The sequence below is a fragment of the Empidonax traillii genome, unplaced genomic scaffold, assembly GCF_003031625.1.
Source record: "Empidonax traillii isolate 1590-97213 ecotype Southwest subspecies unplaced genomic scaffold, ASM303162v1 scaffold1639:size91121, whole genome shotgun sequence".
Lineage (NCBI taxonomy): Eukaryota > Metazoa > Chordata > Aves > Passeriformes > Tyrannidae > Empidonax > Empidonax traillii.
In genome coordinates, this window is record NW_020956832.1 from 3,426 (window position 1) to 24,498 (window position 21,073).

At 45.8% G+C, this 21,073-nt stretch overlaps 1 protein-coding gene across 1 annotated transcript in view; it reads left to right on the top strand.

The window, feature by feature from the left end:
- Positions 1 to 492: 492 nt before the first annotated feature.
- Positions 493 to 21,073, top strand: part of MYO5B (myosin VB) — a gene marked incomplete at both ends in the record, with an annotated part of 78,880 nt that continues 58,299 nt past the window's right edge. The window contains 7 exons of the mRNA XM_027908172.1: positions 493 to 588; positions 3,775 to 3,882; positions 5,712 to 5,821; positions 7,418 to 7,683; positions 11,609 to 11,690; positions 13,246 to 13,386; positions 20,068 to 20,190. Coding sequence (XP_027763973.1) covers positions 493 to 588; positions 3,775 to 3,882; positions 5,712 to 5,821; positions 7,418 to 7,683; positions 11,609 to 11,690; positions 13,246 to 13,386; positions 20,068 to 20,190 — 926 coding nt within the window. The remainder of the gene's footprint in view (positions 589 to 3,774; positions 3,883 to 5,711; positions 5,822 to 7,417; positions 7,684 to 11,608; positions 11,691 to 13,245; positions 13,387 to 20,067; positions 20,191 to 21,073) is intronic.

The following is a 21,073-nucleotide window of genomic DNA, read 5'->3' on the forward strand; positions in this document are numbered from 1 at the left end:
TGGGCAGCTGCTTTGTTTTTGCTGAGTCTTCTAAAGAGCCAGGGAGCACAAATCGCAGGCATCTGTCTTCGGTTTTGAAGATGGAAGAGAGGCAGGAGAAGGGCTGAGGAGGCTGATGTCTCTGCCCTGACACATCCTTTGGGTTTCCTGCGCCGGGCTCAGGACAAGCTTTCTCTTGGTTTGTGCTTGAGATGTAACTCAGAAGCAAAACTTTTGTCCTTAAACATCCCCCCCCCCCGAAAAAAAAAAAAAAAAAGGCACCAAATACAACCCCCCCTAAAATATTAACAACTTTGGGAAGCCATGAGAATAGGCCACCCTTTTTTTTTACGTTACTGTAGGTTTGCACCACAGTGCTTGCTGGCTAACTTAGCTGGGTTATCCTGGAGAGGGATAAGATGTGGGAGGTAATACAGAGTCAACTTGTTTTCTTTGCAAGAGGCTGAGGGTTGGGAGCATCGCTGTAACCTCTTTGTGCCTCTGGTAACTCAGAACTTTCCCCCCAGGCGGAGAATGAGCGCAACTACCACATCTTCTATCAGCTCTGTGCCTCCTCAAGCCTTCCAGAATTCAAAGATCTCGGACTAAGTAAGTACTGGAACTTCCCTGTGCGCTGGTGGCTGTTGCCTAGATCCGATGGCAACAGGAAAACATGGTGAGGTTGGAAATTCAGGTCACTGGTGAGGTCACATGTGCCTGTTCAGTGGGAAGAGGTGAAGGGAGATGAGCTTGAAGGGCTGCTTCTCCCTGACAGTGCACAGGTTTGCTTGTACCATCACCAGGGATATGGCACCCAGGATGAGGGTGGTGAGGCCCTGGCACAGGTTTGCCCAGAGAAGCTGTGGCTGCCCCTGGATCCCTGGGAAGTGTCCAAGGGCAAGTTGGGTGGGGCTTGGAACAACCTGGGATAGTGGAAGGTGTCCTGACCGTGGCAGCGGTTGGAACAGGATGGTCTTGAAGGTCCCTTCCAACCCAAACCATTCTAGGACTTCATAAAAATTTAGAGCAGAGCCACAGTGAAACTATGTGCCCTGGTAGATGCCAGCTGATGCAGGGAGATCATGTGTTAATGCTGTACCAAGCTTGCATAAAGATGTGTATTTTAAATCCAGTGTGAGTAGGGGTTGGTCTGGCCAAAGTCTTGGCTTTGAATCCATTGTGGTTTTTTTTCAATGGTTAACTCCTGGAACTGGTTAGAGTTCTTTTCCCAGAATTTGCAGCAAAACCTCAGTAGGACACCTGATTCAGAGGGTTTGCACTTGCAGCAGGGGGTGCAGAGATGTGCTTTAATTATCCTTTTATCTTGAATGTTTGATATTGCTTAGAAAAAGTAGCAAGGCTTAAAATAGGTTTTTTCAGTATTTAAAACGGTGAGCAAGGCAGGCTGTGATCCCAACACTCTCTTGCAGAGGAATGGCAGATCCAAGAGAGAGTTTTCAGTTTCTGAGTAATTCTGGGCTTTGTCTTTCTGGTTTTTTGTGTCACTGTAGGCATATTGCCCACACAGAGCACGTCACTTTGAGCACTTTCAAGAGTTGCTGCCATGTGGCTGTGTGCTTCATTTTTGCAAAGATGCCCTGAGTAATGGTGATGTCTGCTGGCATCTTAAAATTCAAACACAAATGCTTTCAGCTGAGACTGGGATATGAGCTGATGTGTGAGAGCTCCAGCTGTGCAACCACCTCTCTCATCCTGGGAACGTGTGGATCAGAGGAAACACCAGTCTTACTCATCACAGCTCTCTGGAAGCATCGTCTGTGTTGGTGGTGACTGGTAATAGTGTGGGCTGAGAGGTCTCTGCTCCGCTGTGTGTCATCCAAGATGCAAAAACATCTCTGTGCCGTTGTGGCTGGGGCTCTCAGCTTCTCAATTCAATGGCAACAGCTGGTGGTGTAGGAGGCAGTGGGTGCCAGGGCCCCAGCGGAGGCTTCATGGGTCATTTTTAATCAAAATTTGGTGTGGTCAGTGCACATCAGCCTCCAGCTGCACTTTTCAGTGGTGCTTGTGCGCTTGCTGTGTCGCAGCGTGCACAGGTATCCACCCACCAGGTCAAATGCAGCACTGGAAAAGGAGGTGATTCTTTCCAGAGTTGAAGGTGTGTGTCCTTGGTGTTTCCTCCACTGTCACCTTGCAATAGCTTAAAAAGGCCTCTCCAAAATGTTTTGGTAGCTGGCAGATGTGGGGCTGCTCACACAGTCTGTGGGGACAGAAATTTGGGTGCCGTGGGCTACTCTTGTTGGCGTGACGGAGGCTCTGCCTTGACCTGTGGAATTGCTAATGCTGGTCAGTGTTCTGTGAGTGCAGATATGCACAATTCACTTATTTTTTTTTTCTCTTGAGTGATATTTTTTCTTTTTTCATTTCCAACTTTGCCTCAGATTTACTAGCCTGTATCTCAGGCCGACTAGTCAAAACTCAAATTTCTTTCCTTGTGTGAGCTGTACTTACCTTATATGTCAGCTTTTTCTCCCCAAGACTTATACAAAACAAGGGTTATCTTGCTGTGGAAATCCACCACTTATTAGACATGGTGGAGGATGTATATTTTTCCTTATAAAAAATAAGAGCTTCTGCTTCTCCTTTGGCCCTTGTATGTACAAAGAGTTGTCATTACTGTCTTGTACGTTGCAAAATTCTCGAAAACAGAGAGAGTCTCTAAAGATGTGTGAACCCAGCAGTGGTTGCTCAGTCAGAGTGATCCTAAAGGCTTAATCCGAAACTAGAAGGTAAATATTTGACTTAAAAGGTTGGTGTGCAGTGCAGGTGTCTTTCAAAGTGTGGTGTCTGATTTTATGACGCCTTTTTTATGGGCATTGTCTGCCTGACCCCAGTCAGCGTTTTCTTGACCCCTTATTCCTGATGCTCCGTCCATGAGCAGAATTACCAAAACCTCCGAGTCCCTGGGCTTTGTGTGCCCAAAAAGAATTAAATGTTTTCCTTTAGAGCTTGAAAGTACAACTAATGCCAAAGCCTGCGGGAGGGCAGGGAAGGGACGAGGAGCTTCTGGTGGCAGTTTGAGTCAAAAATTGCAGATTGCAGCGATTTTAAAGGTTACCAGTAGGCTGATGTGGAACACACAGTAGGCTTTTTCTCTTTACATTCACGATGCTTGGGAAATATGTTTGTGTTAGTGAATGTTTTTTGGCAAGTCACTCCTACCCAGTTCAAAACAGGCTGAGTCTGATGCTGAGAACCCATTCTTAATGGTATTTGCCTCAAGTAAGCCCTTGTTTTAAGGAGGGGTGATTGCATGTGCAGCTTTTTAAAGTGGATATAAGCCCTGTGCTCTCTTTTTGTTGTATTTGCATTTGAAATGCCTCTCTGTCTCCAAATGATTTGTTGTTGTTGTTGTTGTTGTCCTGAAATAACTTGGCTAAAGCACAGATGTTTACATGGTATTCTCCATTCCCTTTGCTGCCAAGGTTTAAGGCTTTATGTGGGGAAGGTGTTGAAGTATCTGAATCAGTCATGGGTGTGTTAAACAGGATGAAAAAAATATTGAAAATAGTAACCTCAGTATCTGAAATAATCTTCACCCCTGCGAGGGAGCAGTTATTGGAGTACCAAATATGCCATAGCACTGGCCTGAATGAACTTGCTTTGAACGGGGAAGGGGTTTCATCACTGCAAGAAGCGGTTACTTATCAAGGTTCTGCTTCATCCATTTCTAAGTAACTGTGGTTTGAAGGAGACGGGTGCCCTTTGGGGAGCATCCCAGCCCATATTCCAGGGGAGCACTGCTTGCTGATATATCTCCTCTTTCTTCTTTCCTAGCCTGTGCCAAAGACTTTTTCTACATTTCTCAGGGAGGTGACACGTCCATCAACGGTGTGAATGACGCTGATGACCTTGAGAAAACCAGGCATGCCTTCGCCCTGCTTGGTAAGGGTTTGCTCTGCTTGGAGCCTGCCCAGCAGAAGTCTCTTGCAATTGTTTTGGGTGTTCTGCCTGAATTATAATGTTCCTGTTGACCTAGTTGGCTTTACTTTGTTCTTCAGTATGAGCTGCAGAAGTGTTTCTTTACAGCTGTCTGCAAAGCAGCAGCGAAATACAGAAGGACAGGGAGTTTAGGAGCAACTTAAGTAAACCATTGGGAAGGCAAAGTTGTGCTGCAGGTATTTTTTTACACTTGTTTACGAGCAGCAAAAGAGCAATTACTCTGCAGTTCAATCTGTGTTGGGGCTGAGGGTGATGTCACTTCTCGGACCATCACAGTATTGTACCAAGTAGCTGATTTCCTGGAAATAATGAGCTGAGTACATCCCTGCTGTGCAGAGTCCATGTCTGCGTGGCAGCTGCAAAATCCGTGGCATGCTGCAGTGGGGCAGTGCTGTAGCCTGCCTGCAGCAGTGGCTGTTGGAAAGGAAAAACAGGTTTTGCTGGGGAAAACTTTTATTAATATTTATCTGAAAGCATGTTTTTAAATCCTGTTCGGTCTCAGTGCCTCTCAGTTGCATTTCATATGTTGTGAGGGGAGCTCATGATGTTCACAGCTGGCTGTGAAATCCCCTGACCAGCTGTGCCAGCAATGAGCATGGGCACTCGTTTCAAGCATTGGAACTGCCAGTTTCCCAAAAATTTGTCCTGTTTGTGTTCAGATGGGCTCAATCTCTTTTTTTTTGGGGGGTGATAGCGGGGTCTTGTCATTACCTTCCTCTTGTACAGCTTGTGTGACTTCTAACTGTTAACTACTCAAAAAATAAGGCTTCTGTTTGCTCCAGATTTGCCCACAGGACTGTAATCCTTAGGGAACTCTCTTCCCATCCCCTTGGCATGTGTAGTCTCTCTTTGTTCCCCTTCTCCACCTCCCCAAGCAGCCCCCCTGTCTCCCTGCTGGTCCCTGGGAAGTACTGTGAGAGTATCTTCCTCTGCTGCCAGTTTGATGATGTTTTCCTTCTCTTTGCATGCTCTGCCTTTCCTCATCTTTCCCTCACTGTTTCTCAGCTCTGTTTCTGTTCAGGGCCTGGTGATACTGCTACTGCACTTCTCAGTCTTTCCTTTCTGTGTGTAACAAGAAGTTAAGTCAGATTTATCTGCAAATCCCCACCCTAGCCAGCTTTAACTCCAATTAACAGTTCCAAGAAACAGCAGAACATTGGTCCTTTTAGTAACCTTGAAACCTTTCTCACTGTGCTGATAACAGAAAAGTCCCGAGAGAGAGAGAAAGGGAAGCTCTGGGTAATTCAGAAACCAGCAGGTGATGTCTCGGACCTTGGGTGGATAATTAGGACACCAGCCCTGAACAAAAAAGGGACGCAGAAACCCAGCTGGAACGTAAAAAGAATGCAAGATACGGCAAGAAGGCCGTGTGCAGGCTGCTGCTGAGCAAAGCTCCTGCTGGGAATGCCTGTAAATCCTGCCAGAAAAAAAATATAAAGCAGTTAAGACTTGCAATGTGTTGCAATGTGTTGTAATTTCTGTGCTTCAGTTTTCAGCCAACAGAAAACAACTCCTTGCTCTGTAAAAGCCGCAGAGCTCTTACAACTCTGACCCTGTTTGATCATTATAGAGCAGCATCCTTGGTTTTGTGTGTATTAAACCCATCTGTGTTAAAATTGAGTGTTTACGGTGTGTTGATTGGAAGAAGTCTCATGATTCTGAAAACCCAACAGCCTGGGAAGGAAAATCAAAACACCTTGGGTGTCTTCAAATAAACTGAAAATTGCTGTTTGTTTTCTGGTGTGACAATCAGCTATCAACTGTTCACGCAGGAGTGACAGAGTCTCATCAGATGACCATTTTTAGGATAATCGCGGCCATCCTGCACCTTGGGAACGTGGAAATCCAAGCGGAACGAGGCAACGAAGCCTGTAGCCTGTCGGTAGGTTACCAGCTGGAGTGGGGCGTGTGGGGAGCTTGGTATGCTCATAAATCAGGCCAGGTTGGATGCACTGAGCTTCACAGCAGTGTGCTTTAGTAGGAAAGCCCTTTGCCTCCTGATTTTCTTCGCCCTTTTTTTGGAAACACGTTATAATTTCCTAGTTGCTTTGTTTTTCCTTGGAGTTAGTGCACTGTGCCTCCTCTCTGGCCAGCCTGTAGGCAAGATCATCCAAAGATTATCATTTTACATCCCAGCACATCTTTAACTCTTCCTGCTTCCCTAAAGAGCCTGGTGTGCAGTGCTGGGGAACGGTGACTCCACCAGCAGAAGGTGGGATGCTCTAAACCCACTTTCCTACAGGCAAAGCCATGGAGCTGCTGCTTGTGATGCAGCCAGTTCAGTATCCAAAAGGAACACTGCACAGTTAATTAGCAAGAATAAATAATACAAAACGTGCCTTAGTGGCAATTTTTCCGTTTCTCTGTTTATTCAGAGGTGGGGGGAAGGGAGGGAGGAAGAAAGCAGTTAATTTGGAAAATACGATCCTGTGAATTATCATTGCATCTCAGGCTGGGTAGTTTGTTCCCAATTAAAGTATTAAAATGGGTTCTGCACAGAGTTTTAGTGTTGCCCTTGAGATATCTTGGTGTTCGATGCATTAGGTGCTGGAGTAATTTGCTTGACATTTGGCGACATGGATATGTTGAAAGAGGTTCTGCTTTGGCAATGTTGAGTTCTGTTAATGAAGTTCACGTTGTTTAATTACCTTCAGATGTAATTGCAAGGTATTAAATCAGTTCTGTTTTGCCTTTGAATCTGTGGTCAGAAAGGTATGATAGCAATAAAGCATCCTAGAATTCTCGCAAAGTGCGCTTTTATTCTCCGTCACCAAACCCATTCAGCATTTGTATGTGCACGTATCTGACTGGAAACAATTTACTTCCTTTACATATATGTTATTACACAGAACAAAAAGGAATTTGTTTTCTTATTGGCCCAAAGGCAGTGCCCACTATCTTATTAGCAGAATAGAGACTCAGAGCTGCCTTGACTTGATTGGGGGGGAAAAATACATTTCACTAGAGAAAATGAAGTTCACATATAATTTTATTAATTGTTCAAAGCCCCAGCCCTTCTAGTAATGCACAATTTATGGCTTTGTTATTCAAAATGGAGTTAGTTTGTAAAAGGTGTCATGGCAAAGCCTAAGCTTTAGCTTAAGGGCTTAATCCAGGTTGCTCTGAAGGAGTGTGTGGTTGCAGCTCAGGGAGTAGTAAAGCGGAGAATACTCTGGCCTGTGAAATCTGCTCTTAGTGAAAACTGAGACCTCAAGGATAACCAGAGCAGAGCTGAGCCGTGGTGCCACTGTTTGGAGCTCTGGGTGAGCTGTTCCACTCATGTCCACGAAGACTGGCCCAACTGGATGAGTTTCATTGCTTTCCCATTCCTGCCAACCACAGAGGGACACAGTCTCTCCCTAGATAGTTATGGAAATGCCTCTAATTCCTCGCAAAGATCTTGGGTGTTAAAATTCCCTTTTGGGGTGTCACCAGCCCGCTGACTTTGGCTCTCATCCCCCCCCCCCCCCCCTCCCAGAGCGACGACGAGCACTTGAAGAACTTCTGTGGCTTGCTGGGCGTGGAGCTCAGCCAGGTGCAGCACTGGCTCTGCAACCGCAAGCTCGTCACCACGGCCGAGACCTACGTCAAGAACATGTCCCTGCACCAGGCGGTGAACGCCAGGAACGCCCTGGCCAAGCACATCTACGCCCAGCTCTTCAACTGGATCGTGCAGCACATCAACACGGCCCTGCACACCGCTGTCAAGCAGCACTCCTTCATCGGCGTGCTCGATATCTACGGGTAGGCACGGTTTCTGCTTTCTAGGGCAGTTTAATTTGCCCTCTGTAATTTGTTTTGCCCTTTATAATTTGTCTTGCCCTTCTTAATTTGTCTTGCCCTTTCGTAATTTGCCTGGCCCATCGTAATTTGCCTTGCCCTTCTTGCAGGGCGCTCTTGACCTCGGCTTGGGCCAGGTGATTGGAATGATGGGGAAGAAGCACAAAAAAAGCGCTGTGATGTGTGTTTTGCAGTTTATATCCTCCTTCAGATTGTACAGTCTGACCCCAAAACGGTTCTGCTTGAGTGCTGGCTTTCGGGAGTTACCTCCCGTGCTGTTCTCATTTGGGATTTCTGTCTCGTTTGCATCAAGCTCAAGATGAGCTCTTGGTGAAGGTGCCAGTGTGGGGACCAAAGACCGCACTTGGCTCTGCCTGGGGTTGCTCTGGGATTTGAGGAAAGTACTTTGCTTCTTCAGCTGTGAAAACGCTGTTGCAGGGCCCTTGTGCCAGTGAGAGCTTTTGGAGGGGTTGGTTAACCTGCGGCAGGACCGTAAGGTGCAAAAAGCTCTTACAAGGCTTGCAGCCTCAGGGGCAATGAGCTGCTTCAAATTTGGGCTGAGCACAAGTCACTGCCTGGTCTGTCATCCTGGCACTTGAGTGCTGGGAGATGAGGGATGTGAGAGGGTGTTTTTGTGAAGAGTTCATTTTAGCTGAAGTGCTGCAAAGAAGGAGATGGAGGAGAAGGGGATTTTGTCGGTTATGGGGCGGAAAAGGAAAGATATCTTGTGGGTTTGGGTCTCACCCTCCACTCTTTAATCACCATCCTTTTTCTGTCTCTCTGGGGAGCAAGGACAAAGGGAGAAGTCCAAGGTTTCCCAGAAAGGTAGTGGCTACCCCATCCTTGGAAGTGTCCAAGGCCATGTTGGACGGGGCTTGGAGCAACATGGCCTAGCAGGAGGTGTCCCTGCCCATGGCAGGGGGACTGGACAAGATGACCTTCAAAGGTCCTTTCCAAATCATTTGATGGTTCTGTGGGTTCTAAATGGGACAGCAGGTTGCTCTTACAGGCTTGCAAGTTTCTGGGCTCTCCTCAGTAGGTAGCACAGGACCTGAAAGATCTCAGTTAACTAAATGGGAATGGCACAGTCTTGTTCAAAGACTGTATGAGGTAGAGAAGCTTTTGTTTCCCGTAAGTGTCTCCACAGATAAAAAATTCTGCAGGCTGGGATGTGATAAATAAAGCCCTGATATCGAGCTGTGTGGGTGATAGTGGGTCAATACAGAAAATTTGATGTCTGAGTTAGGAAATCAGGCTTTCAGAAATCTGAATGAAAGGAGACTTGAGGATAATAATACTCGTGAAAGATTAAGCTGGGCTTGCAAACTTTTTAGTGTGGAAGAAAAGCCTCCTTTAGCTGCAGGTCTGTGCATCACATCCAGCGTGTGGGCAAACTGAGGCTTTTACAGCACTGCTGTCACCATGGGGTGCAGCAGGGTTTTTTCCCCCAAGGATCTGCAGGTCCTGTTGAAAGAGGCAGATTTGCAGGGGAAGGGTTTCTGTGTTCTGCCTGTAGTGCTTGTGAGAATCTGGTGTCCTAAAAATCCCTTTTTTTGAAATGGGTGTTGCTGTCTAAATGCTGAGTGAGTAACAGTGCAGGGAATTTGGGCAACGATAACCTGACTCTGCAGTCCTTAAAAGTGATTTGGTTCCCCAAACTGGGGTTTTTAGGGAGTTTTAATGCATTCTGCCAAATATTAGAAGTTGTTTTTTTCCAAGTGTCTGTTGCTTTTCCTTTTCCCTTGGGAGAGGGATTGAGCTCTGAGAGAGGATGCAGAGGCTGTAGAATTTGTCTCCTAACTTTCTAATGTTCGACTTTTTTGCACCACGATCTAGTGCCCTACAATGAATAGAAACCAATCAGGCTCTGCTTTGCTTTTCCTGTTAGGATGTTGCCTTGGTGAAGTCACTCTGAGCAGGTAGGACCTCCCGGCCAGCACACATGACTGATCTGCTCTGTCAATTAGCAAATTCAGCTGCTGGTAGAGTCCCTTAATAAGATATTTAGCAAGATCTCCCTTGGAGCTGATGTTGTACAGCTGCTCTGCCCGTCTGGCACTCATTGAGAAGATTCATAAACCTCATCTGGTGTCTCCGAAGTGGATATGAAGTTTCTACTCCGATTTCGTTTCCTCTTGCAGCCCCGCTCTTGTTGTGTTTTTCCACCCAGCTCACCATCCCTCTTCATCTGTGTTTTAATTAAATCTTTTCCTGCCCTGCTGCCGTGATCATGAACCTGCAGGAGCTGTGTTTCCAAGGAGTCACATCCCTTTAGCTGCAGGAGCTGGAGGTACCGACCTGCTCGGCACGATGGCTACGCAACCAAGATCAAACGCAGTGGGGGCTCTCCAAGGAGATGCTCATCACTGAGGCTCAGGCCATGTGTTTAATGTAAATAATTTGTTGTCCCAGAGGCCAGATTTCATCGTGTTAAAGACTATAAGGGAAAGGATTGTGCGTTCTCTGCTCGGCACAGGCTGCACCAACTCCGGGGGCAATGCCAGCCCTGGACAGGCAGAGGGGAAGCAGTCCCAGGGCTCAGACAGCAGTTTCAAGGGCTATGGGACTGATAAAGGCACAAAAGCAGCTCATTTATCCCCTTCTCCTTTTTCTTTTGCCTTTTTGCCTTGTATTCCCCCAAGGTCTCAAGCATTTTATGCGCTGAGGGCATTGTCACCTGGTAATACCTGGGGAATAACTGCATGACCTGGATACCAGCAAGGTAGCCCTCAGAAGGCAGCAGAAATACGGATTATTTTGGGGAGGGGCGGTGGAAAAAAAAAAGGGCTTCATTTATTTGGGGCTTTGAGATTGTTCTGCCAGCTCCTGCAGTGCCTATTGCCTGAACAATTATTTAGCTGTGTATTTATCATTACAGCAGCTTACTCATTTAACACAGGGAGCCTTCCCACTTCTCCCCTTATTTTAATCCTTACAGTCACATGTCAAAAGATTTTCTTCCCCCACTCCCCCCTTCCAACTGTGCATTAAAAATAGAAATAAATAAAAAAAAAAATTTCCCTGTGCAGCTGAGAAGGTCCTCTTTGTTTTTTTTAAGAGCGGGCCTGGCTCCCTGTGCCTGTCCCTGGATGTCATGTGCTTCAGCCCCGGGGGCTCTGCTGGCTCTCTGCTGCTTACCTGTAGTTCACCTTACTAGAACTGCATATTTTTCCCCTTCTAATTGTGACTGGGAAGCCAGTTTTGAGCTTGGTTTGAAGTCAGTCTCTGGAAAGGTGGGATAACGATACGGTGAGTGGAGTTTTGGAAGCTGATGAAGAGAGAGATCACCCAGTCCAGCTCCAGACTTCCTCTAAGGAACATGGAATTGGAGCTGAAATCATCATTTTCCCCCTCTGCCTTCCAGAATTTGCTTGCTCACTTGTGTCCAGATTCTGTGCTAACAGGGATGCAGTACAGAAGCTATAATTACAAACTTAATGCCTTCTTTTTTCTGCTCTCTTGGATTACATTAAAAATAGCATGTTGGGTCTTTCAGGACAGCAGCTCCTGTTTCTTCATCACCTTTGCAGTGAATATATTTGGACTTAATATTTCATAATATTTTTCCCCAAGAGAGGCTGTTACATTCCTCGTCTCAGACAGTGCTGCTGCCTGATGGGCAGGAAGCTGCAGTCATGCCAAGCATCTCGTTCGTGCATAGCAGGAGAGGCCTCTTGAATCCCTTGAGCTGTACCAAGGAGAGGGAGGAGATGTTTTGAGGAATAAAGTATAGATCTGGGATAGAAGGAATGCGAGGAGACAGTTGAATAACTGGTTTTCCCCGTCACACAGATGACACCGTTGCAGGAAAAGGGGGAAAAAAAAAAAAAAAAAAGGCAGATTTCGAGACGAAGCAACGCTTAATGCTGATTTATTCATTGCTTTGCAGGTTTGAAACTTTTGAAGTGAATAGCTTCGAACAGTTTTGTATCAACTACGCCAACGAAAAGCTCCAGCAGCAGTTCAACTTGGTAAGGTCAGCTTGGGTGTGTTCCACAGAACTTAGCAGAAAATGTAACAAGGCAAGATTGTTGTATGCCTGGCTTCTGTTTAATGGCATTCACCTGCAGCATGGCAGGTGATCATGTGGCCAGTATGAATGCAGCCCCTGGGATACCTTTCTCCCAGGCATTGCATTGAAAGGGCACTAAATATTGCCATCAAGTTGAAAAATGTTGCTCCGTTGATGTATAAGCTTGATGCTGGAAATAGGCTTTATGTTTTATGCAAAGGATCACTAGGGTTTTGAGCAAGCATATAATTTGCCTTTCCCTTGGTGTAGTTTCAGTCCTAAGGCAAAATCTGGATGGTCTTGTGCCAGGTCCTGATTTCCAGTGTAAGCTAAAGTATGGGTGTGGAAACCTGCCCATTAAGTGTGGCTTAAACCTGTGAAATGAAAACTGTGTATTAAATAGCAGGATTGGACACACTCCCCACTTTTTTTCACTTGGACATGCCTCACAAAACCCAGAGATTTTCCTGTTTTATTAGTAACAAGTGCTTGCCTGCACTGGAAATGAAACCAGTAAGGGGGTTATTTTCTGCTTTGGTTGTAGGTAGGGAAGAAATTACTATCAGTTTCAGGACGCAAGGGAAAACTTGTTAAATTTGATCAGCTAAGTACTGCAGATTAGTTTGGCCCTTTGAAACCACATCATATGCATGGCCATGAACATTTGCAGTCTATCTGAGGCATCAGATAGATCACCGCTGCTAAAAATGAAAAGTAAATTATGGATTGTATTTGCACTATTCATATCTTACTTGGTATGTCGAGCTATCACTTCTGAAGCTTATAAATTCAAACTCCGAAATGACATGTTTGAAGAGATTTAAAAAACCTATCTTTGAAGGGAAAAAAGTGCATTTGAAAAATCATTTTTTAATATGCTTTAGAGTATCTCAGAAATATCCAGAGACAATTTATCTGCTTGGGCAGAGGTCTGAGATACATAAGCCACGCAGAGGCTTTTTTTTTTTTTTTTTAAATTTTTATTATACATTTTTTTAAATAAGAAGCTTCCATAGAAGTGTCCCTGATTTGGTCAGATGCTGCTGCTGATATCCCTTCTAGGATGATGGGTGCTCTTTGTGAAGCAGATGGGGGGGGGGGGGCACACTCTCAGCCCTGGCTGAGCTCCTGCTGCAGGTCACTGCTTTAATCAGCAGAGCAATAAAGGAGAGGGGGATTTTTGTCAGCCCAAGAGATATATGTGTCATTGCCACTTCAATATGTGGCTTCCACCTCAATGTAGTGACAGCTTCAGTCATTTTCCGGGGAAAGTCGTTTACAGCCTTATTTTCCCCTGCCCCGTGGTTTCCTATTGTAATGCTTTTATTTTCCTTGCCAGAAGCTAAATTGTGTAAATGGCAGAGCCTGCACAGACTGAATGGGAGGGCACCTAAAGCCTCTGTGGCTTCTGGATGTTCTGATGGAATGCTGCACTCCGGTGGGGACGGCGGGGGGGATGTGGAAGGGGCTGGCTGGGGCCACGGCCAGTAACTCCACTGCTCTTCCACTCTCAGCACGTGTTTAAACTGGAACAAGAAGAGTACATGAAGGAGGGAATCCCTTGGACTCTCATAGATTTCCACGATAACCAGCCCTGCATAGACCTGATAGAGGCCAAACTTGGGATCCTGGACCTGCTGGATGAAGAGTGCAAGGTAAAGAGTGTTTTTTCTGAGTGTTTTTCCTTGGCAGGTGTTTGCTACCAGCCTGGTACCTGATCTCACCCTGTGCTGCCAGTGCTTGTGTTTCTGACCTGACTGTACTTAGCAATAGCCATTGCTCCAGACTTGATTGCTTTGGTGTTATCCAGGAGCCTGGAGTTCCTCCCTGTCTCAAGCCTTATTTTGTCTCAAGGGAAATCCGAGTCCTCTTGCAGTAGCTATTTGGGGTAAAGCTGATTGCATTCAGTGCACAGACTTCAGAGACTTGTAACGTTGCAGAGCAGTTTGCACTCTCTCTCATGCTGGCCAAAATTAAATCTTGCTTACAAGTTAAGAAAGGCCAGAATGGCAAACCTTCATGAGAACCCATAAGAAAGGTTGGACTCCTTTTTCACTCCCTGTTCAGTCATGAATTACCAAATATACCTAGGAACAAGGATTGTCAGATGGGAGATTTTTTTTTTTGAGAAGGTGGGATGCCTGTTTTGAAGGTCTTTGATGCTGAAGACCTCCTGCTGGAAGGGGATGGGAACAGCCTTCCTGCTGGATGTACCTGCCCTGAGGAGCCTCGCACTGGTTTTGCTGTGGTGGGATCCAGCAAGTTGTCCTTGGGAAGAGTTTCCGTTGACGCTTGGATGCATTCTGTGACTGGAAATGTCTTGCTGGTTGTGGAGGGTATTTGAGCATTTTTGAACAAAGGCAGGGAGGAATGAGACAAAGGGTGGTGAGAGAGCTGAAGTAGGGAGGGGCCCCGGCCAGGATAGCCGAGGTGATAAGAAGGACACAAGGAATTCCTGTTGACTCTGTGGGATCCATGAGTAGAGGACAGGAATGTCATGTTGCATCAGAAGGAGAGGTTTTGGATCAGTTATTTAGACTAATGCCCCTGCTGGGATGGATTTAAGGAGATGTATGACCTGTCCTTACCTGGGAAGGGGGTGACCTGTCAAGTGTTTGCTCTCCTCCAGGCGGCAGGGCTGCCTTCCCAGGCACGATGGGGCTGTCCCAACCTGCACATCCCTAGCTCAGCTGGGGTACAAACACTTCATCTATCTCCTTGTGATGAGCCAGAGTTGGGGCTTCAGCTTTTCAAATCCTCCCTCAGGAAGACTCCTTAAAAATGAGAACAAATTAAACTGAATTTGATGTCCTTAAAAATAGCATCTCAGCCAGTGCTGGCTCGGAAGGAGGCCAGAGTGTTTGCTTAATATTCAGTACCATTTCTTCTGGTCTCTGTGCTATTAGGCCTGTTGAATTTTTCAGTATCAAACTGTCTCCTAGATAACTTTGAGGACCTTAAATGAAATTTCCCTTGTGTCTTGTTGGGAGTAACACCCTGGGCTCCTCTCTGGGGCACATGGCACTGGTTGCTGCTGGTGGCATTGCATTAGACAGAGCAACTCCCATGCACCACCAGTAATGTGGGCAACTTTGCTGCAGATTTGCCTGGTACTGCTTTATTATTCTGTGCTTAATTTTTTACCAAAAAGAAAAAGAAACACAAGATCTATTCTCCCCTTCCCCCTCATAAAACGCCAATTATCTGGTTATTTACCTGTCAGTGGGGGATGCTGTCGTTAGTCAGAGGCCCTTATTATAGGCCCTGTAATCACCTCTTTTATAATAACCTGTAAGTGTTCTCCAGCTTTATGAAAATTTCAGCAAAACCTGTCAACTGAAAGCACCAGTTTATGGATGAAAACCTTTACCCCCAAGGAAGTGTTTCGCCTCTCAGGGTGGGATCACAATAGGGTAATTGCACATCACCTCATTAGGACCTACGGTGGTGGATAAATGTACTGTGGGACTTGAAAGGGCATCTAGGGGATCCTGGCTACGTAATGACGCCCTAGAACAAATGCAGAGGGTTTGTCACTAGTGTTCTTGCTTCACAGTATGGATTTTTTTTCTACTCTTTGGTGTGTGGATGGGGAGGAGGTGGCTGGGAACGTGCTAAAGCAGTTCAGCTAGTGAAAGTCATATGAGACCTTCTTGTCCCTGTTTAGGGTAAAAATGAAACAGGAATCAGCAATGAAAGAGAGGACTCTTGAGCTGAGATTGGAGTGTTAAGGACTAAGCCTATCTCATTAAAGCAAATGAGAAAACCCTTAGTTCTTAAAAAAGATTGTTAAGGTTGGAGGTGGCTTCTGGAGCTCATTTGGTCCTACCTCCAGTTATGCCCTTGGTCTGCCCAGGAATCCTTAAAATCTCCATGGACTGTGACCTATGTCCTCTGCTAAGTGATTGGTGGAGTTCTTGAAGGGACTTTTCCCTGTTTCCTCCACTGGAGTTTCATCTCCCCGGAACTTTTGGAACCTCTTGGTTTTTGCTTTGGCCTAAAAAAAAGGGTCAGAGGAACAGCAAGGGTTCACGTCCCATGCACCGTGACGGTGTGATGTTGAAGTGCTCAGGCACAAACTGATGAGCCTGATGTAGGGATGGGAAAGGTCAGAAGGACATCCAGGAGAACCTCCCTGGGGAGAGCTGCGAAGTGTGCGTGGAGTCACCGTGGGACAAAGTGAGGTGATGGGAAGTAATTTGGGATAAGAGCAAAGTCCTTGAAGAGAGCAAGGAGATGAATGTAGAGCCTATCAGAAGAAATGAGCATGAAGGAGAGAGGCTGTCTTCTGAAAATCCAGCTGTGAGAGGGTTGCTTGGATGTCTGAAATGCATTTAGGTTACGGTTGCACTTGTTGTGAAGGAAATTACCTCGGTGGAGGGGGCAACACACTTCTTAGGGAGACTTTAAAGGTTTTGAGGTTTGAGGGGATGTGTGAAGAGTGACTTTCAGTCTCTGGAGAGGTGCAACCAGCTGGGGTTGGCTTTTCAAGAGACTTAAATTACCCTTAGAGAAAACGGAAAACTCTCTGAGAAACGCAGTCAGGTCTCTGTGTCAAAACTGGATGAGCTGTCCTGCTTTTCAGGCTGAAACTGCTTCCCCTGTGGGAGTGCTGCTTGTCTTCCATGTGCTTCCCAAGTGCCTTGGACATGGCTTTCAGGGGCACAGTGTGATTCTTGGGTCCTTTGCAGGGCCAGGAGTTGGACTTGATGATCCTTGTGGGTCCTTTGCGACTCAGGACATTCTGTGATTCTCTTTGGGAGTACAGTCAGAGATTGCTCTGGATGCCCCAAGTTTCTCCATAAGGTGCCATTGCTCTGGATGCCCAAGTTTCTCCGTAAGATGTCCTGCAGCCTCTCTGCTTTAATGCTTTTGCCTGTGCTGTTGAGATGGGAGTGCGGATGAAAAAGTTAATGAAAAAAACCCCTGTCCATTAGCATGAAAGGCATTGAAAAGGGTTCAGTCAAGAACAGGCTGTTTGGAGGGGTTCATGTGTCAATTGCAGAACTGTTGTCCAAGATTTGTTAGGGATCTCGGTGAAATCCTTTCTGCTGAGGAGCAGCCTGACCCCGAGGCTGCCAAAGGGGGATGTTTCGCACCAAACCCAGAGACTCCCTCATGTTCTTAAGCTCTTTCGTGGCTCCGTTTTGTGTTTTATGGCACATTGCCATCATGTTATGCTGTTAATGTGCCAAATGCATTTTCTAATGTTGCTCAAAGGATGCTCTTTAACCTTTCCTGTGTCCTTCTGTCAAGTGCCAGAAACACTGAAGTCTGTTTCTGGCTGACTGGTTTTCAATCCCGCTTGTCTCCGCGCATTGCCGTGAACTTGGGTATCTGAGCAAATGTGTTTTCCTTGTCTGGACTCGTTAGTTTTTTGAGCATCAGAAACGAGCACATCGCCTTCCTGTGCTGCCCTGGCCTGTCCGGGGGGATTTCTGCTCCACGAGCAGAGGTTGGACCTCTGGGCCTTCCTTTCGGGCGGGCCGCCCGATCCGATGGCAGAACAACCTCCCCTATGTTGTGCTGTCAGCTTTGATGACTTTAAAGCCAGGCACGTCACTTGCACAGGAACGTGTCTCTGGAGCTCAGAGGAAGCCCAGGCTCTTTTCGGGCTTTGACTTGTATTGGAGTTAAGGGCAGAAGAAATAATATGTAAATGGCTTTCCGAGGGTTCACTTTTAGGTTGTTAGGTTCGAATCGTAGAATCCCGGAATGGTTTGGGTTGGAAGGGACCTTGAAGACCACCTCTTTCCACCCCCCTGCCGTGGTTGACTGGACCAGGTTGCTTCAAACCCTGTCCAACGTGACCTTGAACACTCCCAGGGATCCAGGGGCAGCCACAGCCTCTCTGCCCTGTGCCAGGGCCTCACCACTCTCACAGCCAACAATTCCTTCCCAATATCCCATCTAAATCTACCCTCCTTCAGGTTAAAGCCAGTGACCTTTGTTATTTTTTTCCTTTTGACTGTCCTCCTGTTGGAGGTGATGATAGAAGGAATCTCAGCCTTTAGTCCAGGCAGCTCCTCAGCTGGCTGGTGATCTTGTTGGGTTCTTGATCCTGGGGTGCAAAAAGGGGAAAATTGAGCCTGTGGGGTGCCCCTGGCCATGCTGGGTGGGATTGATTTCGGTTGCAGCAGCTCCTGGCAGCTCAGAGGACAGTGCATGGAGGAATTACACACCAATTTTGTGCGGAGTGACAGAGGCACGATAAGGAGGACGAGCAGTAAGCAGTGACCTTGCGCGCTGTTGCTGGTATAAGTTTTACCTCGTTTTAAAGATTCCGTACAAAACTTGCAAGGCAGTCGCTTTTCGTCTTCCCCAGCCCCTGAAAAAGAGATGAGATAGTCTCTAAATAACTTTCTCAGTGGCTCTAAAGGTCTTAAGCTGCCAAGCTAATACCAAAAGCTGTTATAATAGTGCAGATAATGGCCCTGTTAGTTTTTATCTCTGGAACTTGGTCCCGATCAGGTGCTCCTCCAGGCAGCTAAAAATACCCTGGCTGCAGGACAGTGAGCAGGGTATGGCAAAACCCTCTTTTTGGGAGGCAGGAGCGAGGCCTTTGAAGTTCAGCTCTGAGATAAGCAGGTTTTTCAGCAAAGTGGATGGCCTAGAAGAGAGCTGGTGCAGGGTAAATCTGCTCTCTGCAGCATCCCATGGCTCAGGTGCCCCTGCTCTGCACCTGTGGCTTAGTCCTGAGCAGGAGGCACCTAATGATAGCTCCAGAAAGAGTGTCTTTTACATATAAATATTAAACATAACTGGTGAAAAGAAACCCATCTGCATTTATATAACTCTGTAGTTTAAACATGCAAGTCCATCTTGCGTAAATAAAACATGTATATGATTGCATAACTAAGTGCCTTTTTAATATTTACATGTACTCTCTGTTATTTCTATGCATATCCATAATTGGCTACACTTAAAACCTGTGAAATATAAATAAATCTGGGGTAGCATGACATGCATGACTGGCTGCTGCATTTAATTCACCCCCGTTACGGGGATAGGCAGGAGATGGTTATCCCAGTGTCCAGAGCCCTTCTGGTGTGTTTTGGTTTGCTGCCATGAAATCAAAGGCTGCTTCAGAGCAGCACTGAGAAATATTCCTCATCTGTCTGGAATTTTCCTTCTCACTGTTTACTGCCCCTACTTCCACTGTCCTTTTTCTTATAAAGGTCTATGTAAAGTCCTGATGGATGATCCAGAGCTCTCCCTGGTGCTGCACAGTTGTTCTGTGGTTTCTGGGCTTTTGTACCCTCTAATTTCAAGTCTTGCCTAACGCTTCTCTTCCAGCTCTTCTCTTTTCCTAACCTCAATTATCTAGGCGGTCATTTTTTTCGTTAAAAATTATGGATTGATGTGCAGCTGTTCCTGTCCTACTGGCAGTGATCCGTGGGATGGGGAGGAACCCCGTCAGCTGTGGCTCTCAGCCCTCAAGAGTAACAATTTCACTCCTTGTTTCCTTTGATTTTCAAGGATTTTGTTTTGTGTCAAGCTCGTTGGGTTAGAAAAATACAAAATAAAATATGCGTACGGCTAGGTGCTTTCCTCAAATGCCGTTATGTTTTTTGGAAAGTTTTGGGGGTTTTGGCTGGTTAACTGAGAAGGATCTAACTGTCTCTGTGAAAATTACTCTTTATGGGAAGTGTAATTATGTATTTGATATTTATTAAATATTAAATTACAGCATATTTTTATGTGCTGCTATACAGCATATGTGCTTAGAAAATAATGAGACAAAACACAGTTTCTTGATAGTATATTGCATTAACTTTATTTAACCATTATTTAGTGGGTAAAAACTGCAGGTGCTGGATGTGTGGGAAGGGGGCACGGGAATCGTTTGGCTGCGGCAGGACAAGTCTTTGGGTCTGAAGTCCCAACCCTGTGTGTAACTGGGGTTAAAACATCATGGGATTGGAATCCAAGTGATCCCAAAGTGGCAGAGATTTCTTAAGACTTATAATGTTACTATTATTTAATTTTAATATCTAAGAATTATTATTGTACTGCCATTATTATTTTAAATGAGATAAACCAGAACTTCCTGCCTGTTTTCTAAGACGGCAGTTTCTGGAAATATTTGTTCACCAAAAATAGCACTAAAAAAATAATGCTGGTGCCCGAGTCACTAATGCAACTTAAGTGTAAAAATACCTCCTTAATATTTGGGATTTTTTTTCTTTCCTGTAGGAGCAATTCTGTATGTTGGAACAGAACTGGCATTTGGGTGTTTTTCACTGGCAATTAAATTCTAGTGTGTTTGTCAGGAATATACCAGAAAATAGAGCAGCACACGGTCCTAGAACTGGTCCATCTTCCCCCCCTTGCAGGTTCCCAAGGGCACTGACCAGAACTGGGCACAGAAGCTGTACGACCGCCACGGCTCCAGCGAGTTCTTCCAGAAGCCCCGCATGTCCAACACCTCCTTCATCATCGTGCACTTCGCTGATAAGGTACCTGGGGCTGGAAACTGCGAGTGTCGGTGAGGCACAGTGCAGGGAGGAGGTGAGAGGTGATCCTGGGCTGATCCCACCTTTGTGAGGGAGAAGATGCCAACAGCGGGACTGAAATAAACTAAATCCCAGTGTCTGGAGCTGCAGGGACATGTCCATGTGCTCCAACTTCATCAAAACCCTGATGTGACAGATGCCACTCACAGCAAATGAGAATCTCAAACGCTTGTGGTTATCCCAAAGGCCCATTTGTTGGGGGAAAAAAAAAAAAAAAAAAAAAGACCAGGGACGTGTCTGAGGAGCCAGACAACAAGCAGGTGCTTTGCTGCTGTACATGTGCTTCTCCCAACCAGGTTTGCCCCGGATGTGAGAGGCACTTTTTGTGGCAAAGGTTGGTACTCATCTTTCCTTAGGCAAGTGATTTTGCACTTGTATCCCTCACAATCAATATCTCTCTGTAAGTTTTACCTTTTTTTTTCTTTTTTCTTTTCTTTTCTTTTCTTTTTTTTTTTTTTTTTTTTTTATGGTCGCTTATTTCAGCCAACTTCAAATGTAAAAAATGAAATTTTCTTCTGTCCTCCCTAAAGTGTGCTTTTAAAAAATGTTTTTCTAAGTTCCTTTGCATCCCAGCCCTCTGCAGTTTCAAAAACTCAGAGAGACCTACAAGAGACGTAACCGCAACATCATTTGAGGTTTATTGATTAGCTCACAAGAAGATGAGGAATGAACAAAAGACCGTGTAGAGTTACTGATGAACTTTGCATTTTTTCCACTCTGGTTTCCATACAGAGACTAAGAAACAGCCTGTGTTTGCAGCGAGGATTTTGCTTTCATTCGGATTCACTTCTTCTGATTAAAAAGTGATGTTTAGATTCCTCTTGTT